The 24,676-nt window shown below is 34.7% G+C and overlaps 1 protein-coding gene across 1 annotated transcript in view; it reads left to right on the forward strand.

The window, feature by feature from the left end:
• The window catches only part of RASA2 (RAS p21 protein activator 2), a 41,177-nt gene extending 18,374 nt beyond the window's left edge, over positions 1–22,803 (forward strand). Inside the window, exons 6-23 of the mRNA XM_010012782.1 lie at positions 1,258–1,330; positions 2,668–2,744; positions 4,135–4,233; positions 6,160–6,316; positions 7,469–7,617; positions 8,933–9,047; positions 10,047–10,121; positions 10,864–10,987; positions 12,378–12,484; positions 13,710–13,796; positions 13,882–13,959; positions 14,346–14,419; positions 15,691–15,797; positions 16,064–16,146; positions 17,107–17,315; positions 18,506–18,597; positions 19,188–19,377; positions 20,382–22,803. Of these exons, the coding sequence (XP_010011084.1) occupies positions 1,258–1,330; positions 2,668–2,744; positions 4,135–4,233; positions 6,160–6,316; positions 7,469–7,617; positions 8,933–9,047; positions 10,047–10,121; positions 10,864–10,987; positions 12,378–12,484; positions 13,710–13,796; positions 13,882–13,959; positions 14,346–14,419; positions 15,691–15,797; positions 16,064–16,146; positions 17,107–17,315; positions 18,506–18,597; positions 19,188–19,377; positions 20,382–20,412 (1,927 nt within the window). The 3' untranslated portion in view covers positions 20,413–22,803. The remainder of the gene's footprint in view (positions 1–1,257; positions 1,331–2,667; positions 2,745–4,134; positions 4,234–6,159; positions 6,317–7,468; positions 7,618–8,932; positions 9,048–10,046; positions 10,122–10,863; positions 10,988–12,377; positions 12,485–13,709; positions 13,797–13,881; positions 13,960–14,345; positions 14,420–15,690; positions 15,798–16,063; positions 16,147–17,106; positions 17,316–18,505; positions 18,598–19,187; positions 19,378–20,381) is intronic.
• Positions 22,804–24,676: the final 1,873 nt, after the last annotated feature.

Here is a 24,676-nt window from a genome sequence, read left to right on the forward strand (position 1 = left end):
TAAGCTAGGTTTCAATTGTTCTTTCTTGCAACATCAAACCTAGGTCCATTTACTGTCTCTGGTACTGAAGATAGTTCCAGAACACCTACTAGCAAACTTGTGTCTTTTAGACACTTGAGAAGAGATTGTTCCTGAGTAATCTATGAGTAAATGGGACATTTTTCATCTCCTTGGTAATACATGATCACTGTTTTTTTAGGTTGGGGGGTTTTGGTGGTTTTTTTGTTTGTTTTTTTTTTTTTTTTTCTGGTTGCTTGGGGTTTTTTTAAGAGGACTAGGGAGATTTAACCATTATACGTACGAAGCGTGCTGTTGGTTGCCGAAGAAGGGAAATTGACATATATTTCCTGTTTTAGTCCTGTGATACAGATAGAACTGAGTGAATGTTCATCCCACAAACTATTTACCCTGTTGGTGTGGGAATATATGTGCAAATCTGACAGAAGTTCCTGGTTAAGATTTTCCCATCTCATGCATGTGTGATTCATGTACCATCACTGGAATGTTTATATAGCCAGCACCTGAAAACAGTCAATATCTAGGATGACTTTTCTTCTTCCTCATCTGTTCCCCCCAGCCCCTTTTATATTTGTTTCTTTTAGAAAGCATTTTACACTATCATAGCCCTTTATTGTATTCTTTCATAAAACATGTAAAAAAGAAAAAAGTGTATGCATATGTGTGTGTGTATATGTATATCTCTATATATCTATCTCACAAGGCAGTGGGGAGCAATTGTTTTGTTTAACCCTGTGCTATTTAGCATTAGCAATGATTGCTCCCAAAGAAAACATTCAGTGGCTTGGTGTAAGCCTCTGTCTGTAAAGAAGTAGTAGGTATTTCCCCACCAAAAGAGGGTGGGGGGGGAAACCAGAAATTGGCAGTTGAACAAGACAAAGAAATCTGTGTTAGTAACCTGCAAGCAGTGTTAAAGAAATTGTCTGCAGGCTGGAGTTTGAAATGCTTTAGAAATTGTTGATATATTTTACTTGATATATGTAAGTTATACTCATTTGTGAAATGAAAGTTTGAGCTGGGCAGCTGCACAATTAACTACATACAGCACTTGAAATTTTAACTTTTCAAACTATATTGTAAAGATGAACTCATTTTAAGGTTTTCTTCATTGGTCAAAGTGATCTCTAAAATGACAAAAATTGTTTTAACTTTAATGCATGGATTTTCTTGACAATAGAATGTCTTTATAATTGTGTGTTTAAGTTGTCTATGGTAAAAAATTTTACCACATTGGAACAGGAATGACCAAAAGAAGACCAAAGTAAAGAAGAAAACAAGCAATCCGCAGTTTAACGAAACATTTTATTTTGAGGTAACTTTTTGTATGGTATTCTGCCTGTTTATCTATTTTATGTAATCTTTCAAATATTTTAAGCGACCTACATAGCAGTACCTAGCACAGAAAGCTCTCTTCAGCCAAATTGAAGAGCTTTTACTAGCCTCTCAAATATAAGTAAATTTCTGGGGGCTGCCAGACAATAGCTTTCCCCTTCAGATTTTATGTGAAAAATAGCTTCCTTGTGGGCACATGTGAAGGTTATCTTGAATCAATTTATACAGCATCTGTTGCCATTATGAGTTCTGAGAGAACTTCAACCTATCCTGTAGAATTAAAATATTTTCAAGAACACTGAGCTAAAAACCCCTCCAACTTACTACTTTAATAAAACAATGTAGTGATCATAGCCAGTAAAGGCTAATTGTATTATTTTGTTTTTAAAACAATGGATTTTTTTGTTATTTTGAATCGATTTCAATTCTATGTGAGCTACCAAGTTATGAGTTTGATTTTTCCTCTGATTCGTCTCTGTAATAAAAACTACATTTGCATGTAAGCATACTATACTGTTCGGCTAAGAACTGGAAGTAGTGCAGCTGTTACATGTCCCTCAAGTGCATTGTAATTTACTGTGTTTATATAGATCCTGGTCCTGCTGAGGGACTTCACTGAGAAAGTGTTTCATACTTATGCATAGAGTGCCAGCATATGGTGTGTGTTTCAGTTGGCCTGCTCAAGATACTGAGTGTAATTTCTTAGGAAGTATGATACTAGTATAAAAATGTGACCCAAACCACTCCAATAACTTGATAACTTATGATTTGAATTAAACTGAGAATGCAATCAGTCAAGAAATTATGAAAATTAAAATAAGAGCTTACAGTTATGATATAACTAGGGCAAGAAGAGTGAGCTTATTTGTTGTTTCTTTAAACATATCGGAACTAACTTTATTGCGTTTTTGGGGCTTATGCTGAAACCAAAGACCTTGTTGTCAGTTTTATGTCTTACTTGCTTCTTGAGTTTTTTGGTTGGTTGGTTGATTTTGTTATTTTTGTTGTGTTGATTTTTCTTTGCCTTTTTTTTTTATTTATTTTGAGGTTTTGTTTTTTGTTTGGTGTCCCCCCCCAATAGATCTATACTATAATTCCCTTAGATATGAGCTGGTCCTCACCAGGCTCCACCATGAACATTTTTTTACCCATTTTTCACCTACTTTCTGTCAAAAGGCTGTTTGGTGAACTAAACTTCCTCCTTTTTAGAAGGAACAGTAATTATTTACCAGTGTTCAAGAAGCAGGGTTTTCTTTGGTTTTTGATATCCATGGTATAAAAGTAAGAAGTGTGTTAATAGGAAGAATTTACTTGCAGGTAACCAGGTCCAGCAGTTACACCAAGAAGTCCCAGTTTCAGGTGGAAGAAGAGGATATTGAGAAATTAGAAGTCAGGTAAGTTACATAGATTAGAAAGTGATTTCTTATTAATAAATCATAGTAGTTTGTCATCAAGACAATAAATGTTGTATTTTGTTGTATCTCCAGAGAATTACTGATCAGACTTGTAGAAAAGATCCTTTTTAATATGTAAAATTAGTCAGTTTTTTAGGGTGCTTCTTACTGAATACAGGGGGGGTTTGTTTTGAAGTAAGTAGTGGTAGAGTGTATCTAGCAGCCTAAACTTGTTTCCTGTGCCTGTGAGTAAAGTGGTGTGAAGACCACCTGTTAATATATGTTAGTTTGGTCACAGTTGATAATAGAACTTGTATTGGAGGATAACAGCGTACCTGATGCTAGTCTATGGTTTCAAATGTAATTGGCTGGTTTAGTAAAAACAGAGGGAAAAGCCTTTTTTTTTTTTTTTTTTTTTTTTTTTTTTTTAGATGGGATTCTTATGATTCTATGTTGCTTTTTGGAGGAACATTTGTGTTGCATCTTCAAACCCTTTTCTGCTACTTTACACTTGAGAGTGGGTCTGTCTGTATTTATACTATGTAGCTAGAACTGCTGAGAGCCCCTGGGCTCAAATATTAATTTTTTTTTTTTTTATTGTGCTTATACATATATATGTGCACCTTATCTGCTGAGTGACAAGTAGTCTTCAAGGCTAGCGTATGTTTCCTAACAGGCATCAGAAGAAGAATTTAGTGGTTAGTTTTAATAGCCATTATAGAACTAACTTGGTATGTGCATTTTTAACTATTATCTTCCTGAATATCTTAATTAGAATTGTATATTTCATTATAGTTGCAAATATATTTAGAAAAATAGTCATGCCCCAACAAATCTAGCTTTGTTTTTTGTTTTGTTCTTTTGTTTCTGTTCTTCTTAACAACTGCTGTCTGTCAGAAATGTCAGAGAGGTAAGAAGTAACAGAAAAAACCCAAGGTGCATGTCTGGAGTCTGTGATTCCTTTTGAGGTTGTAAGCATATGAGCTGCTGTTTGGAAAAACAAGAGCATGTGTTGATGTGGCATTGCAGTGTGCCAAATTCTAGCAACTGGATAGGGATATGTAAATAGATTTGTTAAAAAGTTACCTGAGAAGAAATGTGCACAGTTTTGTGGGTGGAGACTGCTCAGAATACATATGTTGCCAATATCACTTCTGTTTACTGATGCAAGGTCTGCGAGTCTAACTTTCACTGTTTTTCTTTGTCTTTTCTGTATGGGATAATAAACCACTTGTTTGATTCTTCTTGATTTTCTTAGAATGGAGTGAGATTTCTAACTTTTTCTGCCTGCATGCATGTGGATTAGTGCTGTAAGGCAGCTATTGTTAACTTGAAAGTTTTTGTTTCTCTCCGGGAGGAAAAAAAAACTAAACAATGTTCTTATTTTCAGGGTTGACTTATGGAATAATGGCAATCTGGTACAAGATGTCTTTCTAGGAGAAATCAAAGTTCCTGTGAAGGTGTTAAGAAATGATTCATTTCAAGCATGGTGAGAAATGGTGTCTCAGAAGTGACTTTGCTTCTATCCTGCTGATCTTGTCATGCAAAGGATAATATTTTATTCTAACTGTTCATTAAAAAATATGTCTTCCTGTTCTAGTCTAGGTAAAACATCTTTCTAGAGAGTTTCCCTGCTCAATAAATCAACCTTGCGAGAGGGTACATTTAGCTCTTCTCTTCCCCCAGTCTGCCCCCTCCCACAGAATAGAAGTTATGTTTGAGGGGAAAGTGTGGAGAATGAAGAAAGGGAAGACTGAGCTAGCTATTCTTCAGTAAGCTTCCTGGGTTTTAGTGATCTCTGTATGCTTTCAGCTTAATCAGCAAACCAGGAACTTCTCAGAATTGCATCATTTGTAATTAAATTCCAGAATGACTGATGAAGAGTTTATTTTAAAATAATTATTAAGTATGACTTTTTTTCTTCCTTGCGAAGGCTCAGAAAGTATTCTGGAACCAACCCAAAGTGGTTTCAGGGGAGCAGGCACAGAAGTTTAAAAGCTGGAAGGGTAAGGCATGAAGGGAACTCAGGGAAGAAATACCTCTCCCTTCTGAAGTTCTTGCAAACAGAAGCCAATCTCTAGCCCCTTTACTATCCCAAATGCTAGCAGCAGGAAGCGATGAGTGTGACAGGTTCAAATGCCTCAAAGAGTGTAAAATATTCTGCTTTTAGTGAACCTTTTAGTACAGAGAAAAGAGTGGAGGAAGCCCTCGCATATCCATTTAGAAAACATGACGGAAGTGGGCAAATAGGAGCTAAATGGAACACAGCTCTTGTGCAGGAACCGTTTCGTCTCTGCAAAATGTACCTACCTCAGGCTCCAAGTGTCTTGAACGTGTCAAATTTGAGCTCTGGTTCTCATTCTTAGTGATTGAATGTGATCCTAAACATAATGAATGTTTACATGAGTGTTTTCTGTTTTTCACATGGTGTATTGCAGACACAGGCTTGTTCTGTCAGTGCTCTGAACTGATCAAAAGCTGTATGACCGTATTAACATAATGACATGTCTCTATTTACCTGCTTAAGAGAAAGGTTATGTAAGCATGGATGCATTACCAGTGTATTGTGTTCATATAGCTTTTTGAATTGTTTTAAATTCAGCTGAAGTACAGCAGATAGAACAGTATCGCTAGTATTAAATCTTGGGAAAATAAGCTTAAGACTTGTCCTGTCAGATAGAAGTACTTATAAATCAGTTTTGCTTTGTATTAGCATGGCTCCATTATTAAAGAAAAATCTGATCTCCTGATCGTAGAAGTACAAATGTAAATGTTTCTAAAAAAAATGATGATGATTTCAGTTTGTTGAAACTAAACTGCTTAAAAGCTGCTAAAATTTTTGTAGGGTTGCACCTCCTGTTGGAATACAGTTGAACTACAGCAAAAGCCAACGAAGAATTGCTTAATATGTTTTGTATTGAGAATAGGGGAAAAAAGGCACTTTTAAAAAATTTATTTTAATCTTACTTGTTTCTCAGGAATGCAGCCTGTTAATGTTACTTATTTTTAGTGGCTTCAGGCTAGACTGTTTAAATACTTGGCGCTAGCTGTTCCATCTGCAATGTCCAACACCTTAAATATAACTAGATGTAAAATGAGAAGGCCTATATTTTCTAAGCATAATTTCTAACTGCTCTTGCTATCCCCGTTGAGCTACAGGAAGTATATCCTATGTCACTGTTGGGAAAGATATGAGAAAATACATGCTTCATTTTGTGATAAAGGTGCAACAAGTGGTACTGCTTTTCTTTCTTTTGCATCTCAAGGGGTTTTTTTTATGTGAATTCTGTTGCCAGTTTTCAGACTCAGTTAATATATACTAAAATAATTAAATGTGGTACTTTGCTTTATTGTAGAATTAGTCAAATGAATGAAATTTGAATCTAATATTTTGAAATTGCTCTTTTTCTTTCAGGTACTTACTTCAACCAAGAGAAAATGGAAACAAGTCTTCTAAAACTGATGATTTGGGATCACTTAGATTAAATATCTGTTACACTGAAGATTGTGTACTTCCATCTGAATACTACAGTTCTCTAAGAAACTTGCTGCTAAAATCATCAGATGTTCAGGTATTGTGTTGAAAATTTCTTTTAATATGAGAACATAAAATGAATTATGCAATCCTGTGTAAGACATTGTGAATTATGCATATCTAGATATACTTATTTTGTTCTTTTGCACAAATTACTTCTGTCACAACCAGAGGAGCATCTTGCAGAGCTCCAAACTACCAAGATTTTTTTCTCATGTTAGAAGAACCAGCAGAGATAGTGAAATAACCTGTGCTGTGTGACTGGAAGGGATATAATACTTTCTTCTCATTGGTTGCTCTTTTCAACAATGTTTACCCCCTGGCTGCTATTGGCCCCATGGATTCGTGGTTTTCCAGGGACATTGATCCATTACTGACACTGTAGGGATGGATAATCACCTTTACCAAAAATGGTCTGCTTCAGAATTGATTTCTAATTTCACTTCTGAATGGCTTCTGTCTTCCCCAGTATGCTAATGGGCATGACTGGATTTCTCACATGCACATTGTGACAAAGAGCGTATCGTGAGAAAGGAATCAAATTATAGTAAGCAGGCTTTATATTCCTACATCTTTTGTAGCCTTATTTCATGTCAGTGTTGATGAGGTACTGGCAGAGGGGAAGAAAGGTGAAGAGGAAGGAGATTGTGACTAAAATTTTTGCTAGCCCATATTCAAATAATACTTCACTGGAATTCAGGAAGAGCTGAGTTTGTAGCTAGTGGCAGTTAAAGACTATCTTATTTACCTAGATGATATAACTTGATAAATTTTTTTTACTGCAGTTACCAACTGTAGAATGGCACCAGACCCTTCAAAACTGAGAACTGTATTTTAATGTGCTCTGATAATAGTTGGAATAGTCCTATAAAGATATATGACATTATAGTAAAGTGATTGTTTACTGCTTCTTACTTGGATTTGTGACAAAACCATATTCTGACTTTTTAGGGAAAGTTAGAAAGGTGAGTAGATGCCAAATTTCATAATTAAATGTCAATCATGAAGTAAATACTAATTTTTAATTAAGTATTTCTGTAGAATGGAAAGTTTTAATTGCCATGATATACAACAAATGCTGAAACTTTGTTAAGCAGCTGTGTCTAGGTTATTAGATTCGAGCTGTAATTTGCACAATACATGAAGAATATTTAACTTCTTCACTCATGATTTCATATTCTTCTCACAGCCAATTTCTGCATCTGCTGCCTATGTACTGAGTGAAGTTTGTCGAGACAAGTATGATGCTGTTCTGCCTCTTGTACGATTGTTGCTACACCACCATAAGCTAGTTCCATTTGTTGCTGCAGTGGCAGAGCTAGATCTGAAGGACACACAGTATGTATTACATGTTTAGTAATGTCAAGCATGTTTAAATTATTTTTAGAGTTTCAAAGGACTTCATGATATATCATTGTTAAGTGAGCATGTCCATTTCTTTCATTATGTAAACCTGACTAAATACATTTGTCTTTTAATGCTAGATTATAAAAACATTGATTAAAACCACATTGAAGCTGGGAATCAGAGTTAATGATTGTGTGCTATCTGGTAAAATTTTCTTGGAGCTAGTGTACAGCTGAATATATCAAGCCAGCAGTCTGGAGTTGTGTCTAAGAGTACACATTTGTTAGTTTAAAATGTCATATTTGGCCACTCTTCAAAGTTTACTTGTCATTAGATTGATACTTACCATTTTTCAAATAGCAAAGAATTTTATCGTGTTTCCTTTAGTATATGATTTAAATGAGGGGTATTTTATTCATCTGCAAAGATGCCCTGTAAAAAAGTAAGTACATCTCCTGCATGCCTTGAAAGTAGCAAGCACAGGAGTATTTCCAAGTAGCGCTATATGGCCTGTGAATTCACAGCTCTCTGGTTAGGGGAGAAATGAAGTAGACCCAAGTAGTGGCCACTGAGGTGCCAAGTCATGTCCTGTGGAGATGTGGAAGGGATTTTGTCACCACAGGATGGTTCGTTTCAAAGCTGACTTTCTCCTGATCTAAATAAGGTAAGACAATTTAACTGTGTAGAAAGAGGTGACTCATGGAAAATAATTTTCTAAAACGCCATTTAGTACACACATTCCTTTCTGTTATAATTGAACTGTAACAAAGAAAGATTAAACTAAATCTCTCAGATTAGAAAGATTTACTTTGCAGAGCTGGCTCTGTTTTGTTCAACAGCTATAATGAGCAAAAAGCATAAACCTACGTTAAATATCTTTTGATTAAAGTGTCTGAGTTTATCACTGTAGTATGCTACTTAGTCTTTAGATTGTCTTTCATCACTCTACTGGAGGAAGAATTGTATATTGGTGAGGTACAAGTCTTCATTATGTTTTAATTTTCTCCAGTTGTTCTTTCTTGCACTCAGCACTGGATTATAACTTCCTTTGTCTAAAATTTCTGAGGCTTTTCGTTACGGTTTTGTTTCTGTTTCTGGTTTTGCTAATAGCTATAATAATACTTTGTATTCTTTCCTTGCTCCTGAGTGCCATTGCAACTTGTGTATCTTTTATTTCCTTACTGAAATATATGGAAATACATTTAAAAAAAAGCACTATTTAATTGCAAGATAAAATATTAATTGGATTTTGTAACTGAGCTGCTTATTGTTTCACTGTTAAAATAAAATCAATTATTTTTTACAGAGAAGCAAACACAGTCTTCAGAGGCAACTCATTAGCAACTCGGTGTGTAGATGAAATGATGAAAATAGTGGGGAAGCACTACCTGAAGGTTACTTTGAAACCTGTTATTGATGAGGTAGGTTATCCTACTGAAGCTGTTTTCAGGATACTTAGCCCCTGGGGTATCTTGTCTATTTGATAGGTATTCTTCCTGCACCCTGTGTAGTAGTAATCACTCGGGTAGGGGACTTCTAGAGGAAAGTCAAATGGAGCAATGATTGGTTAAGTTTAGTGGGAGAAGCTGCTTTTTGTTATTTATGTTCCAGATGCTTGAAAATGAAATGCTCAATGCCAGGTTTTCCAGCCTCTGACACGTTGCGGAATTTACTCACATGATACGTAAAGGCACACACAAAAGCAAGGATGATTATTGCATGCTGTTATGGATAGTTAGAACCTATATACAGTTTTAACCTGTCGTGGTTTAAGCCCAGCCGGCAACTTGGAACCACGCAGCCGCTCGCTCACTCCCCCCCCTTTTCCTTCCTCCCCCCGCTCCCGGAGGGATGGGGAGGAGAATCGAAGGAATGTAACTCCCACGAGTTGAGATAACAGCTCTCCAGTAACTAAGGTATAATACAAACCACTACTGCTACCAATAATAATGATAAGAGGAATAACAAGGGAAAAGGACACAACCGCTCACCACCCGCCGACCGATACCCAGCCCGACCCGAGCAGCAATCTGGGCCTTCCGTGTAACTCCCCCCAGTTTATATACTGGGCATGACGTGCTGTGGTATGGAATACCCCTTTGGCCAGTTTGGGTCAGGTGTCCTGTCTCTGCTTCCTCCTGGCTTCCCCTCCTCTCTGGCAAAGCATGAGACTGAGAAAGTCCTTGGTCAGAGTGAACATTACTGAGCAACAACTAAAAACATCGGTGTTATCAGCATTGTTCCCAGACTGAAAGTCAAAACCACAGCACTGCACCAGCTACTAAGAAGGAGAAAAAAATGACTGCTGTAGCTGAACCCAGGACATACCCCTAAATCTAGGAGAGATTATGGTGTTAAATAGGTGCATTTCCGTGCTTTCTGTCTGAAAAATTGAATTCCTGTAGTTTTGTTTGTTGCAGATATGCGAATCTCCTAAACCCTGTGAAATAGATCCCATCAAATTAAGAGAAGGGGATAATGTAGAAATAAATATGGTGAGTTTCCTAGTCTGTTTCTCCTAATTTAAACTTTCTCAAGATCTGAGAAAAAAACATTTTAAAGAGCAGCTCTGTGTAACGGAAAGTGAGTAACTTAAAGGTAGCAGTACAATTCTTTGATTCCAGAGTAAACAGAGGAAAAGTTGCATGTTCTTATCCATGTTTATGAATACAGCAAAGGAAAAGTCCAACAGAGAATGGGACAGGGAAGAGAAACTGAACAGAGGGATTACAGTTTTCCATGCCAATTTGGTGGGTGTTTTGATTCCTGATGTTCTGTACTCAGCATCTACATGATGAAGTATTTAGTTAGGACTGCTCTGACACTTTGCATTGAAGTTTTGCGTGCTGCTTGCCTGTTGCTAGAGGATGACATTTAAGGCAATAGTTGCTGCAACAAACTAAATTAACATTTGCTAGGTATGCATGGGAAGTGTTGCCTTCTTTGTAATATGTTGCTGTCAAATGACAAAAACAGGTTTTGATAGATATTTGTATATTGCCAGACACTGCCTGTGTACATCAATGTAATGAACATCACTAAACTGTCTTTCAACACTAGTAATCCCTTATAAATAATATGAGGCTTTTTAAATATGAACTGTTCTAAAACACATAATTGAATAGTCAGGCAGCACTTTGAAAAAAGAAATTGCAGTGTTATGTTTACATTCAGGAAAAAAAAAAGCAGAAATGCGAATGTTCATGGTCTGAAAAAACCCTTTTTTCATAATTGCAGGAAAATCTACGCTATTATGTAGACAAAGTATTCCGTGAAATTGTGCAGTCAAGTATAAGTTGTCCTACCCTAATGTGTGATGTTTTTTATTCTTTGAGGCATCTGGCTGCCAAAAGATTTCCAAGTAAGTGTTCTCTAAAAACTTGAAAACGCTGTTTGAGTGAAGTACTTAACTTCTGCCATAACCTTATAGGGGCTGTTAAAATTCTTGCCTTGTCCAAAGCTGTGCCCTGAACTTGTCAATCAGGCACTTGCTTTTCTGTCAGTGTGTAAATCATAGTAAAGCCTTGTGGTCAGTCAGGAAGAATTTAGTATTTTCTGATACAAAAATGTAGCAGGTCAGAAACACTGCAAGACAGCAGCAAGAAAGAAGTTACCAACAGAAGTATGAGATAGTAAAAGAAAAGCACAAGTAATTTGGGATTTAGTTGGAATATATGTAAAATTTGGAAAAGCTGATCTCTACTGCTTCTAAAGAAGCGAGATGTAAGCTTGATAATAAATTTGGTGCTTACATCTTAACTGCGTAAACTGCAACTATGTTAACCGTGACTAACACATTGCTAACTTAGATAAAGTTGGCTTTACTACTGCCATTGTGTTACTGCTTATGGGTAGTTTTGAGGACGGTGGATAATTTAATGTGTTCGTAATGCGACCAGTATTAGAACAGTTTTATTCTTTCAGAATGGTTTTAATATAGGAATAATGTGGTGCATCTGAAATACTCTTACACTTCATTTGTTAAAATCAAAAATGTCATATAATAAGCTACAGATAAAGAATATACTTCTCACAATCTGCAGCCTTTCTCTAATTCATGTTTGTCACTGGAACTGGTGTCATAAATTCCTCTAGTTCAGACAGTCCATTCAGAATAGCTAACTTCCCAGATAGGTCAGATCAAAGTAGCCATTAGAGTAAGAATGTGATCCCACTATATTTTCCAGTATAAAGATGTAAATATACCTGAAATATTAAATGGGGAAATCCTCATTTACAGCTTCAAAATTATGTAACGCTACCGTTTGATGCTGCAACTCAAAACTGGAGTTGAAGTTGTTTGTGTGGGTTGACTGCATTTGTTGCACAGAATTAATGTATTTGTGTTGATCAGTGAGTGATTAGCTTTATGGGTGAAAAGACCCAATAGTCCTAGCATATAAAGGCAACTACTACAGTATTGTCTCTTTTGATTCAGTGTACATACAGCCATGCCTAATGAACATGGGGTGTATGTGTTAATGCTTACAATAATCTCATTGTTCAGAGTAGTAGAGCTGATGAGCCAGTTTTTTGAGAACAGAACTCTTTTAGAGAATGAAACCCTCCATTATAAGTAGAACATTTCTTACGATGGTCACCTTTCTCATTTCATGCTCTTCATTGATTTTTCTATTCTGTTTTAAAATACAAATGTCTCCTCTGATGTTACCTTCTTGAAGATTTTTATGTTGACTGTCTTCATTATTTCCTGTTTAGTGCATGTTACATTTCATGGTTTTTCTCTGCAGATGACCCTCATGTACAGTATTCTGCAGTGAGCAGCTTTGTGTTTCTTCGTTTCTTTGCTGTAGCCGTAGTCTCACCTCATACTTTTCATTTACGACCTCACCATCCAGTAAGTTTTGTGAAGCTTTGTTCTGTTTTACTCATAATAGTGAGATCTGTTTATCTGGGAAGGCATAAGTTACTTTCAGTGGGTCTGTAACTGGGAAGTAAGATTACTAAAGGTCTCTAGGTTGAGTTTTCAATTCTGTACCTCACTGAAGGAACTAAGGCATTTGCAGTTCTTTAATAGCAAATTTCTCAGTCTTTATGAAGTGTTCACAAATGATGTAGAAGAGCTTTTGATATTAAAGACACTATGCCTTTTTTGAGAACATGCTTCTGTGTTAAAATAGCAACATGACTGAGGGTTCTTTAAGGCATATGCCTAAACTGCATTGGTTTCTTCCACCATGGAAGTTAAATATCCAGATGTCACTTTTAATTTTAAAAAAATATTTCCATGTGTGTCTCAGACAGAGGTTGTAGAGTTATCCCATAATTGGTCTGCTTATTTATTCTGGACTCAACTAGTTGCAGTGGGTTGCCAAATCTTCCACCTTTAGTTTTCAAGTTGTCAAGTAGGTGTGCATAAAAAAATAGTCTTCAAAGACAGGAATATGGAGATATGACACACACACATACCCCCCACATTATTTTCGTATAAAACATGGAATATGTATGATATCTTGTGTGTTGTGCCTTCAAAAGAATCTGCTTACTTAGATGAATTCCTCTGACGTTATCCAGTTTGAGTAAAAAGATTACAGGATTTTATTAGTCGAGGGTTAAACGTCTTAAAGGGAACAGTAAAGCTCCTTTCTCTCTCTGTGTTTATAATCCTGTACTGAAATGTAAGCAGTGAGGTAGCAAACAAATTAGGCAAAAGCCTTAAAGGCCAAGTTCTAAGTTCACTTTGTGTTAGGAAGCTACCTACCATTTGTCCAGTGGAAGAGTGTTAAGTTTTGAATAATTCAGAAGCATTAGATGTGTAGTTAGAATTACAGAATTTGAGGGGTTTGAGATGTTTTATAAATAAAAATATTTATCCGACTACTAATACTAAATTCTAGCAGTAGTAAAATATTAAACACACTGAGTAGCTTACAAAATACATTCACAAAGCACACGTATTAGTAGAGGACAATACCGTATATGCATTTCTTTGTGTGAAAAAGAAAAGGAATGGAGTTATGTCTGATTTATCCCTTGTGTAATTTTTGTGACATTTTCGTTTTTAAAATTTCACCTGAAATTATGAAAAAAGGTGACTTCTGAATTTTGTTTCTTTATTTTAGGATGCACAGACTTCTAGAACATTAACTCTGATATCAAAAGCCATCCAGACTTTGGGAAGTTGGGGAAGTTTGACCAAAACCAAACTTGTAAGATTACTAAAATTCTTTCTTATTTCATAGACAATATTCTTTGACAGTTTTTATTTATGTCAGTATACTTCTTTTTTTCCAGTCAAGTTTCAAGGAGACGTTTATGTGCGAGTTCTTCAAAACATTTCAAGAAGAAAAATTTACTGAATCTGTTAAAAAGGTACCTTTCAACTAAGTTATTTTAATGTATTTGATCAGTCTTAATTATTGGAAGGTTGTTACTGCTCAGTTTCATATTAGAGAGAAAAAGAAAAATTGTGACTCATTTCAGACTTTTTTATTAAACAAAACCCAAACAAAATGTACACAGTTGAAACACAAGAGTTATACATAGTAAACAAAGTAAATTTAGTATAAAAAAAAAATTTTGAAACAAATGTTACTAGATCTGCTTATGGGCATCCCTTGTTACATTATTGTTAGTCCCTGCAATGTATTTTCATTTTATCTGTTGCATAAAGTAATCACTTTGTTGCGGGAGAAACTGTACATCTATATTTTCAAAACAGATTTTGGTTCTGATTCTGAATAGTATTTTTCCTTAAGTTCCTAGATGATGTTTCCTCTACTGAAAGCAAGGAGCCTAGTGGTCTGAGTGAGCCAATACATCTAAAAGAAGGGTAAATACATCTTTAATCTATATCATGCAGAACAGAATTGACTTCATTGTTTTTTTTATTAATGCTGTCAGATTAATACTCATTAAAATGTTTGGTATACTGCAGAAATTAAGATATTGAACTTGTGTTAATTCTGTGTTAGCTTGAAGAAATACTTTAACCAACAGCTGTAAACTTTCACAACTCTTAGATACATTGGAAGAAAGTAATTAAAAGCAGCATAAAACCTGTTAAAGCCTGTCTGTGCTTTTGTTACAGTTCAGTGTGTGCTCTGTGATGGTTTGTTCAAGATTGTGACAGTGTTTTTTTAAAAGAATATACTGATTTAATTTAGAATTACATTGCATGCTGTTTGTGCCCAGCCAGCTAAATGTTACGCCTTTGAAGTAGGAGAAAAAATTACCTTGTAATTGGAATACTTAACAGTAAGCAACAGAATGCTTTTATAAAAATTGAGGTGAAAATAATTCCAAGAAATTAACTCTTCTTTTTTTTTTCCTTTTTTAATGTTGATCAGGAATAGCTGATGAATTAATTCAAACAGCATTTATGCGGAAAAAAATATTATTTTAATTTTCTTGAGAAGCAGATTCATAGGGAGTAAAGATTCTTCTGTGAAAGAAGCATCCAAATTTCAAACAAGGAAGAAAGGAAAAAATGTTCCTCTGACTAAAATACTAAATAGAAATGAAGGAGACAGTTGTAGTAATAGATTAACACTTAGTTGTAGCAATTTAGAAGCTAATCTCTATTAAACTGATGGTTGTCACTCAAAAAAAAAAAAAAACAGTTTCCAGTTACGAGTATACTTGAAGTGTACTGAATACAGTTAGTTTGTCTTCCCTGGCTGTTGAGTTGTGTTCAGCATCATTTCATTTATATTCAGTTTCTGATCCAGATAAGGCCAGTGTAGAAAGTAGCAGGAAAGAGAGAACCTTGTAGTTGGATACACCTTACTCCCTTTCGGGAAAATTCAGAGTTCTGGATCTGAATAAATAAGTACCCGCTCCAAAGTTACTGCTATGAACGAGAGTCTGGCTTGCATATTTTTCAAACTCCTTTCCTGTTTACAGAACCCTGCACACGATCACCATATTGGGAGGTAATCTTGAGGATCAATATTGAACATCTAGTAAATTATTCTTTTAATCTACAGTGAAGTAGATTTTTATGTTGTTGCATAATGAACAATTATGTGTTTTCTCAATAAATGGTTTTGAATGCTTTTCAGAAGATTAATGGTTGCATTTGGTTCGATTATGTCTTGACAGAGAAATGTACAAAAGAGCTCAGGGAAGGACTCGGATTGGTAAAAAGAATTTCAAGAAGCGGTGGTTCTGTCTAACAAGTAGAGAATTCACCTACCACAAACAGCAAGGTACATATTTACCATTATTTTCATTTTCTCAGTATTTTTTAAGTGTTTGCATCTGATTTGTGCTTTCTACAATGGATAATTTTTTTTTTCTAAGGTACATGTAATACGTTTTACTTTACCTTGGCTACCAAATGCTTCTGCCTATGATTCACATACATTTTCTCAATAATAAAACTGCACTTTTTGAGAACTTACAGAATCAGTGCCCTGAAGTTATAAAAGTTTTTTAAAAATAGTTTCACTCATCTGTTTACAATTTTTGACAGATAAAGAACCAATTTTCACTATTCCAATCAAAAACATCCTTGCAGTGGAGAAACTTGATGAGAGCTCCTTCAACAAGAAAAATGTAAGTCAAAAGAGTTTATACGTAGTTTTTGATGTATTCTTTAAATAAGATTGTAATTAATTTAGTGTTACTGAAACCCTGTTACTAAACACTTCAGCAAAAAATCTGGTTTGGATCTAGAGTAAAAAGCTGTATGCAATATTTCCAAGTACTCTGAACATGGAACTTATCCTCGAGATTTGGATCTCTGTACCAATTTTTCTGACCAATTTTATGACTTCTGCCCCTTTTTTAAATATCTGGAACAAAGGGTAAAACTTCTATGACATTATTTCAAACCACTTTTATGTAAGATAGCAGTAGTATGGACGGTATTACGTTCTACTAGAAATGTAGTATTACCAAACTTATATTTATTCCTTTTGATAAGAACTTCCTATAATACCTTCCTCAGCTGAGACAGTTGTCTGTGCTCACAGCCTTATTCTGGACCTGTAACACATCATTATTTCTAGTATTACCTCAGTCCAAAATTCTGAGGCAGTGATAAAAGTACAGCTGTTACTTAGGCTATGGATGGCTGAAGGAGAGAATTCTGAGAATCTTCTGTCATGCTAAGCATATGAAGCATGAAGTCTGAGATCACATTTAAAGACGTGAAAAAAGAGGACAGAAAATGCATCATGTTCTGATAGTCGAAGGATTATTTTTTGGGCGAGGAAATGGTGTAGGTGGAGCACAGGCTGCTGTTTCGTTTGGTGTGTTTGGGCAGTGTTTTTTGTTGGTGTGCTTTTTTGTACATGTGTGTTTGTTAGTTTTTTGTTTGGTTTTTTCCTAGGGCTGTGTAGTAAAATGAAAGAGAGGTGAAAAGTCTTCCTTTCTTTCTCCTCTGTCTTGACTTCTGTCTTTATTTGGCTTTGTTGAATTCCTTGAGCTTTGAAATACATTTTTACATATTCAAAATTCCTCAATAACTGGATTTTTTTTACTGAGAAGAATAATCTTGTGTTCCTTCTACAGATGTTTCAAGTACTACATGGAGAAAAGCCGCTCTATATCCAAGCAAATAACTGTGTAGAAGCTAGTGAATGGATAGAAGCTCTTTGTCGGGTAACGAGATCAAATCAGAAGCGGCTTAGTTTTTACCATCCTTCTGCTTTCCTGAACGGGAACTGGCTTTGCTGCAAGGCTACAATAGAGAACACAATTGGCTGTGCTCCTTGCACTGCGTAAGTTGCTTCTCAAATGAAAATACATATGTTTTGTAGGACAAATAATGTATGATTCACTATTCAACTAGAAAACCCAAATGCAAAGCTTTGCCTGTCTCCTTTAGCAAGTTATGCTACTAAAACCATGCCTTAGTAATAGGCACATCCTACTGGATTTTACAAAGTCAGTTACGTCATCAGCCACCATATGTAGAGAAGGTAACCAATGCAGCATGTAAATCAGAAATATTAAATATTGATTTCTTTCCATGCAGAATAATAGATTTAATAGCTCAAATTATTCAGATGGGAAGCTGAATGCAGAAATAGGACATGCCTAGATCATCTGCATAAAATAATTGAAATACCTTGCTACAGAGGGCTCAGCCTGGAAGTCTCTCTCTTTCCATAATGATATTGTCTTGTCTATACAGTCACTTTTTAATTTTAACCTTACATATTTTAAAACACAGTGTACTAAGAAAATCAACTAAACCTTAGATGTAGATTCTGACAAATCATTTGGCGTTTGTAGGTATGTCAGGAAAATGAGTAATGCCTTAAAACGAATAATGCCTTTTAAGCTGCTGATTTCTGAAAATAAACAAATGCTTTGATATTTAAATAAATTTACCCTTCACTAGATAGTTTGCATAAATTACAGACTAAAGATCTCAGTCCTCCAGAGTTCAGTCTAAGACCTACAAGATAACTGTCAGAAAACTTGCATAATACTTTTTCCATGTTACTCAGTTCTTTCTTTTATTAGATTTCTCAACAGTTCAAAAGATACATGTTATTTAATAACTTTTGGTTGTTTTTGTTTTTCTGTTTTTTGTTTAGCTGTTCTGGTTTAGGAATGTATCTTGTCCTTCTGTTCTGGTATAGTAGATTTTTTTTTTTAAGTGTTTAATTGTAGTTTAATGGCAATTAATCTGATTTTGATATTTTTATCTTGACATATGGAATAATGAATTCTGTTGGGGAAAAAGTGATTTTTTTAGTATTGCTGTATTCATTGCTCCCAAAACTGTGTATGCCTGTTTCTATAGAACACTTGCAATGAATGCTGTTTTGTGTAGCTATTGTGAAGCTATCTCTGAGTGATAGACATGTTAAAAGCCTAAGTGTACTGAAACAGAATTAGTTTTTACTTGCTTTCAGGAGTGACTTATATTGATTACCCATCTGTTTTTTTCACCTCTTAGAGATGTTCCTATTGAGATTGATGGAGACAGAGAGACAGAAAGAATTTACTCACTTTTTACTATCAACATGTCTAAACTACAGAAGCTAGAAGGTACTCAAATAATAATTCAAAAGAATTAATACTGATGCTGCTCAGCTCTAATTCTTTAGGCCCGTAACATGAGTTTGTTGTCTTAACAACCTACTTGAAAATAATAGAGAGTAGAGACACAGATTGTATTTTTGTTATCTTAGTGCTCTGGTATCAGACATTTGTCAGTCATTTTTTTACAGTAGACATAAGGCATGCACATTGTTCTAACTGAATTTGCATATATTAAATATCTCAGCCTAATTAGGGAGGCTGCAACTGTAGCCAGTTGCTCTTGAGTCTTTGGTCTCCTTTTTCTGACTGTGGTGTGAATTCTGTTGAACATGGTTGAGTTGCAAGAAAGCATAGTCTTCTGTTAATGTGAACAGGAGAGAACTGGATGCTCAAGATGCTCAACACAGCCAGCAGAGAATAAGCCACAGAACTGTAATTACATCTAGGTGATACTGTCTCCTGCTTTTGTCTTAACCCATCTTATGTATAAGCTAGAGTAACTTTACACATTAGAATTCTAGAATCACCATTTACATAATAGATCTGTTTGCTAAATAACAAAATTCTAATTGAGATAATTGTGGTAATTTTTGTAGAGGCTTGTGGAAGTATAGCAGTCTATCAAGGTCCACGGAAAGAACCAGATGATTATTCTAACTTCACAATTGAAGATTCTGTAGCAACTTTTCATACACTTAAACAGATAATAGATATTGTAGAAAAGCTGAATGAATCACATGAAAAATACCGAAAGAAGAGATCATCTAGTGCTAAATATGGTAGTGAGTAAGTATCTTGTGTGATTTTGATGTACATGAATGTGTGGTTTTTAAAAAAAAAAATTAATCACAGGACAAATCCAGGCTTGCTCAGATAAAGATAATTAAGGTAAAGGTAGATTTAGACAACACAAAGACATGGAGAAAAAAGGGTTCGTAATTTGTAGTAATGCAAGTTTTTTGCCAGTTATTAGAAGATAAAAGAAGTTCCTCTGGTATGGGATTCACCTGTGTTCCTGTTGAGATTCCCATAAGCTGGTACAATAATTATGTCGCTTCCTTGCAACTTAGTATCTGAAGTGCACACAAAATTTATCCCTGTCTGCCTACCTTCTGGGTTTGGGTTTTTTGGGTTGGTTTTCTTTTGAGGGGGAAGAGGGTTTGTTGGTTTTCCTTTTTCCACCCCCACACCCACCTGCCCCCCATTTCAAATTTTAGTTAAGAAATAATTAAATACCAACTTACATAAAACTGCAAAAGTTATACTGCAGGAACATATCTTTTATGCAGTATATTAACTAAAACATTAATTGTAATTCACTTGCCATACTCAATGATAAATTGATAAATACTATTTCTGGTTAAGTTAAAAAAAAAAAAAGGCTAAAAAACAGCAACAAAAAAAAATAACCAGTTCTTTGGAGTTCTGGACTCGGAGTGGATTCTTTCAATTCTCTTCAATCCTGGCTGATATCTATGCAACACCACTAGCAAGTTTTCTGATTTCTTCTTTGCATCAATAAGGCTTGATTCACCAGAAAAAAAGAGAATGATCAAACCCTGATTTGGTTTGCCTAGTTTAGTGTCAACCCAAATTGTTAAGAAAAGTTAACTTTGATTTAGAGGTCTCACATGAAAGTATGTGAGGTTTTCCACAAATCCTGGAATTTCTCAAGTAGTGGTAGAAATTATGCGAAAAAATAAAGGTTTGATTAATAAATTTGTATGATGAGAACTAAAAAGCTAATGTTAACCTTAAAATATTTAAATACAGTATTTTATTTTTTCCAGAGAAAATCCAATTGTTGGAAAAGTTTCCTAACCAAAACAAACTGCGGCACACTTGGATGAAAAAAGAAACTGGAAATGTTCTTGGGTGTCCTGTTTTTTTGTTTTGTTTTTTAAATCATTATATGCCTTTTTACAAAGTATTTAAGAATGAACATAAATGTTAGTTGTGTTGACAATCTATTTAATATTTAATAGAAAAATATCTACTTGGAAATCTGGTCTTAAGTTTATTCTCATTTTGCTGAAGAACTTGAAGTTCCAGGTTCTTGAGTTAACAGGAGTGAATAAATCTAAATGTTGTTTTGCCATTGTTGTCTTGTCGGGAAGAACTTTCTAAACAATAAGCTTTGTAATGGAAGAAAATCCATACGGCATTTGTTGGTTGGACGACATCTCTCAATACATACACTGCAAACTTGCATGAGTTTACCATGAGTGCCTGCCCTGCTGATACAGATCTTGAAATAGAAATCCCAAGATACTATGACATGGGAAAAGATCTGAAGCTTCACACTCCATTCGTTTGACTGTTTTTTCTTGTATTAGGTGTTGTCAGGACTTGATTTATCTACATCTGAAGTCTTACAAAATTGTGCAGTATGCTGCAAGTAATCTGGACAGCAGATACCAGTGTTAGTTATGGTTTTAAGTACTAAAGAAGAAGAAATCAGGGAACTTATGTCGTACCTCTTGTTTACATTTGGGGTGAGTAGTATATGGAGTGACATTAGACCACTATTTTCCTTAGGATTTTTAAGGTACATAGTTTTTCTTAATCTAAAAAGAAATGCGGGGTAGCAACATTCTTTTTAAATAAGTTTGCCTACAGATAGATAAAATTAAATGTGAACTGATTGTGATTAAGTTCCATTTACAATCATCCCATGTATAATTTTACTTTTTTTGATAGAAAGTAATAACTAGGTCCAGCTCACCTTTTGACTACAAATTTAATAAATAATCTCTACTATAATCACTCAAAGCACTTTAGATATCTGGACTATCCCAGATTATTTTTAGATACTTTGTAGTATCTGCTTGTTATGATCAGTTGAATGATCAACATTGTTTTGTCTTTAAGCAATGCTTCAGTGAGTATTTTTGTATCTTTAGTTATATGAATTTGTATTTGCCACTTAACATGATTTTAAACTGGCATTCTTGACTTTGGTAAGATTAATTTTTGCTCACATCATCTGAGAAGCTAGATTTATGCTGAAAGAATATATATGTATATAATCAGGAAGAAGCAAAGGTATTACTGTGGCAACTTTGCTTCATCAGTATTAAATACAGTGGTATTCCTTGGAATATTATTTTTAATAATAACTGTATGCGGTACATTTATCTTTGGAGCATTTGCTGTGGGGTCTTTTGTTGTTGGGTGTGTTTCTGGGGGGTTTATTGTTCTTTTACAATCATGATTTGGCCAAATTAATTTTGGAACGTAACTTACAAATAGAATAGAAATCCACAATGCTTGAAACTGTAAGCTGGTTAAATCACTATACATCTATTATACTGTTGTAAGGAGGCTTTCTGTAATAGGAGCAAGTTAGAAAGACAGGATTTAAATATCTTTTGGAATGAATGTAACTGATTAGGATAACTATTTTGGTTTAATACCAGACAAACCATTTTAGAATATCCAGGATTCAGTACTAGTGTGTGCAACGTCACAATCATTTATTCATGTCCACTGTTTTTGCCTTTACCCTTTTTACACATTTGGTGTATTCTAAGGGACTTATTTGCCAACAGTAGAAATGGGGGGGGGGGGGAGAGAGGAGGGAATATAGTAATGCCAAGAAATGTGTTTCGCCAAGGTAGAGTGGGTCTGACTGTCATTCATAAAACGCTCCATTAACAAAAAGCTGCCATTAAACAAAGATGAATGTGGCTGAGTGTCAAAGTTAGGTTTTGCTGTATATAGATAAACCCTGTGGCAAATTATCTGTTCCTTGGAGCCATTTTCTGTTGTTTTCAAAGTCAAATTTACAAAAAAATTAAATTGTATGCTCTTGAAACTGTTTTTTAAATATGCACTTTTTGTTTTTGCTTTGGTACTGGAATATCTAGGAAAAAAACAAAGGCCATTGAATATCTGTGACCATTAAGATTTGATTTCTCATTTTATAATGTTTTAAAAGGCAGTAGATGTTCTAGAATTTAATTAGGTACGAGTAGGATGATTAATAATAAAAGTTGCCTTCATTTTGATTAGTCTAGAAAGATGATGTTAATCAGTAATTAGTTCTGTTAGGATTGTAAATTGTCATTAGTTTTAATTTGTATTATGATGATGTATTGTTGAATGTATTTTTATTTAAATTTTATTTTCTTATCAAGACATTAAAATGTTTTGTAACATTGCTTGAGAATAACTCACAAATAAATTACAACATCCTTGAGATACACTGTGTTTATTGTGAGGCCTGACTTTTTAACGTGGTAACATTTATCTGAAGACTGAATTAATAGGTTTTACTTATAGAAGTTGGGTATAAAGAGGTAGATCTAGTTGAAAGTGGAAAAAAAACCTCCATGATGTCAAGCTGAGGTATCTTGCTGTTCATGTACTGCGTTGTTACATAGTAACTAAGGCTTATGGTTGGAGAGAGAAGTGATAGTTAAATCATTTAGCATAACAACATGCATAGAAACCTTAGTAATGTGACAGGGTTTTAAAAACTTGCAATGACTGATCTGATGTACTGAAGGATATCTAGTACTGCGTTATTAGTGTTATATCACTATTTTTTTATTCATGCTTACTGATTTGTCTTTCATTACGTGTCCTGTGCACTAGGATCAGCTGACAAATACAGTTTGTCAGACCTATTTTAAATATATTGCATATGGAAAAAATAGTCTGTGGTTTTCTCAATCTTCTGTCTTTTTTTATGTAATCTGGGCACCTTTTTTGCCACCAGCTCTCCCTCCCTATGCTTGTGGGCATTTTTTAATAAGATACTTTTGTGCAATCATGTTTTGATCTATCGAGATAATCTTGTTTCTTTGTACAGAGACCTGACCTGTTGTCCTTTATTGCTGGTGTGGAAGCTCCTATTAGGAGTTACAGTTGTAAACCCTCCAGTCATTTCAGAATTAATTTTGATTAATTCCAAGGTAAGCTGTATTAAGACCCAGTCTGTGTGGTTACTACATTCATTTGCAGAGATCATAAGGCAGAGGAAGTTAAAGATGAAATTGGAAGTACAGGAGGAATTTTTTTCATTAAGAAATTTCTTGTAAGGATTCTGCAATGATAATAGAGGGATCTGTTCTTTTCACTGCTGATCTCCAACTATTCCATTAAACTGAGTTTTCTCTAAACCATGACATGAAAAAGTCATTCCCATGTAAGATCTGTAGCTTCTGTGTTCTTCATATTTTCAAATTCTGGGTTAGGCTAGCAATCATAGATGTATAGTGCCTTTGTAGCTAGAAAGTTATTCCTAGGACTCTGGAATCCTTGAAAATCAGTGTGCAAGTTTCTCACACAGTTCTGTATGTCTTTGTCCCCCATCATATATGCAGATAACTATAGTGAGAAAATGCATATTTACAGCCCATAGATAGATAAGCATATGTATTCCTACAGTCAACCTATAGACTGTATATAAAGTAAACAAATAGTAATACATGGAAAATTACAAGACATTATCTTTAATCTCTGCTCATGTATATATATTGTAAAGTACAAAGCTAGCAACATTTATTCACATGTAATAAGGAATGATTGTATTGTTTTTAAAAGACCATGCATATGGAATAAAAATTGGGCCAGTAAGCAACAGCTCCCAGTAACAAATAAGAGCAACTTCCAGTAGCATAGACAAATGTATACAATTTAATTAAGGTTCTTAAAAATAATTACAGAAGCATATTTAATGTTTATATGACTTACACAGATTAAATAAACCAGAAATCTTTTAATAGCAGTAAACAGACTATATCGGTGTTACTGTGTTCAGCTGTGATGATACTGCTGCTGAAATACTTTTGTCTATTTGTGAGATTCAGCAATATAGGCAGCCATTTATAAATAAATATCAGTGTTTGGGAGTAGAGTTGTAAGCACTGGGAATATAGACACTAATTTAGTTAAGTTACTTAGGTAAAATAAAAATTTAAGTTTTAAAAGTCACTTTATGTACGTAAATTGGGGACAAAGTTGCTCTACAGTCAGAATAAGGTTTAAAAAGAAACAGTGGCTGCAGTGTTCAGGAATTGCATGTGCTTTATAAGAATGGAGAGTTTTGTTTGGTTTTAAATAAAAGTGATTAGACAAC

Source organism: Nestor notabilis, unplaced genomic scaffold, assembly GCF_000696875.1.
Source record: "Nestor notabilis isolate BGI_N333 unplaced genomic scaffold, ASM69687v1 scaffold32234, whole genome shotgun sequence".
NCBI lineage: Eukaryota > Metazoa > Chordata > Aves > Psittaciformes > Psittacidae > Nestor > Nestor notabilis.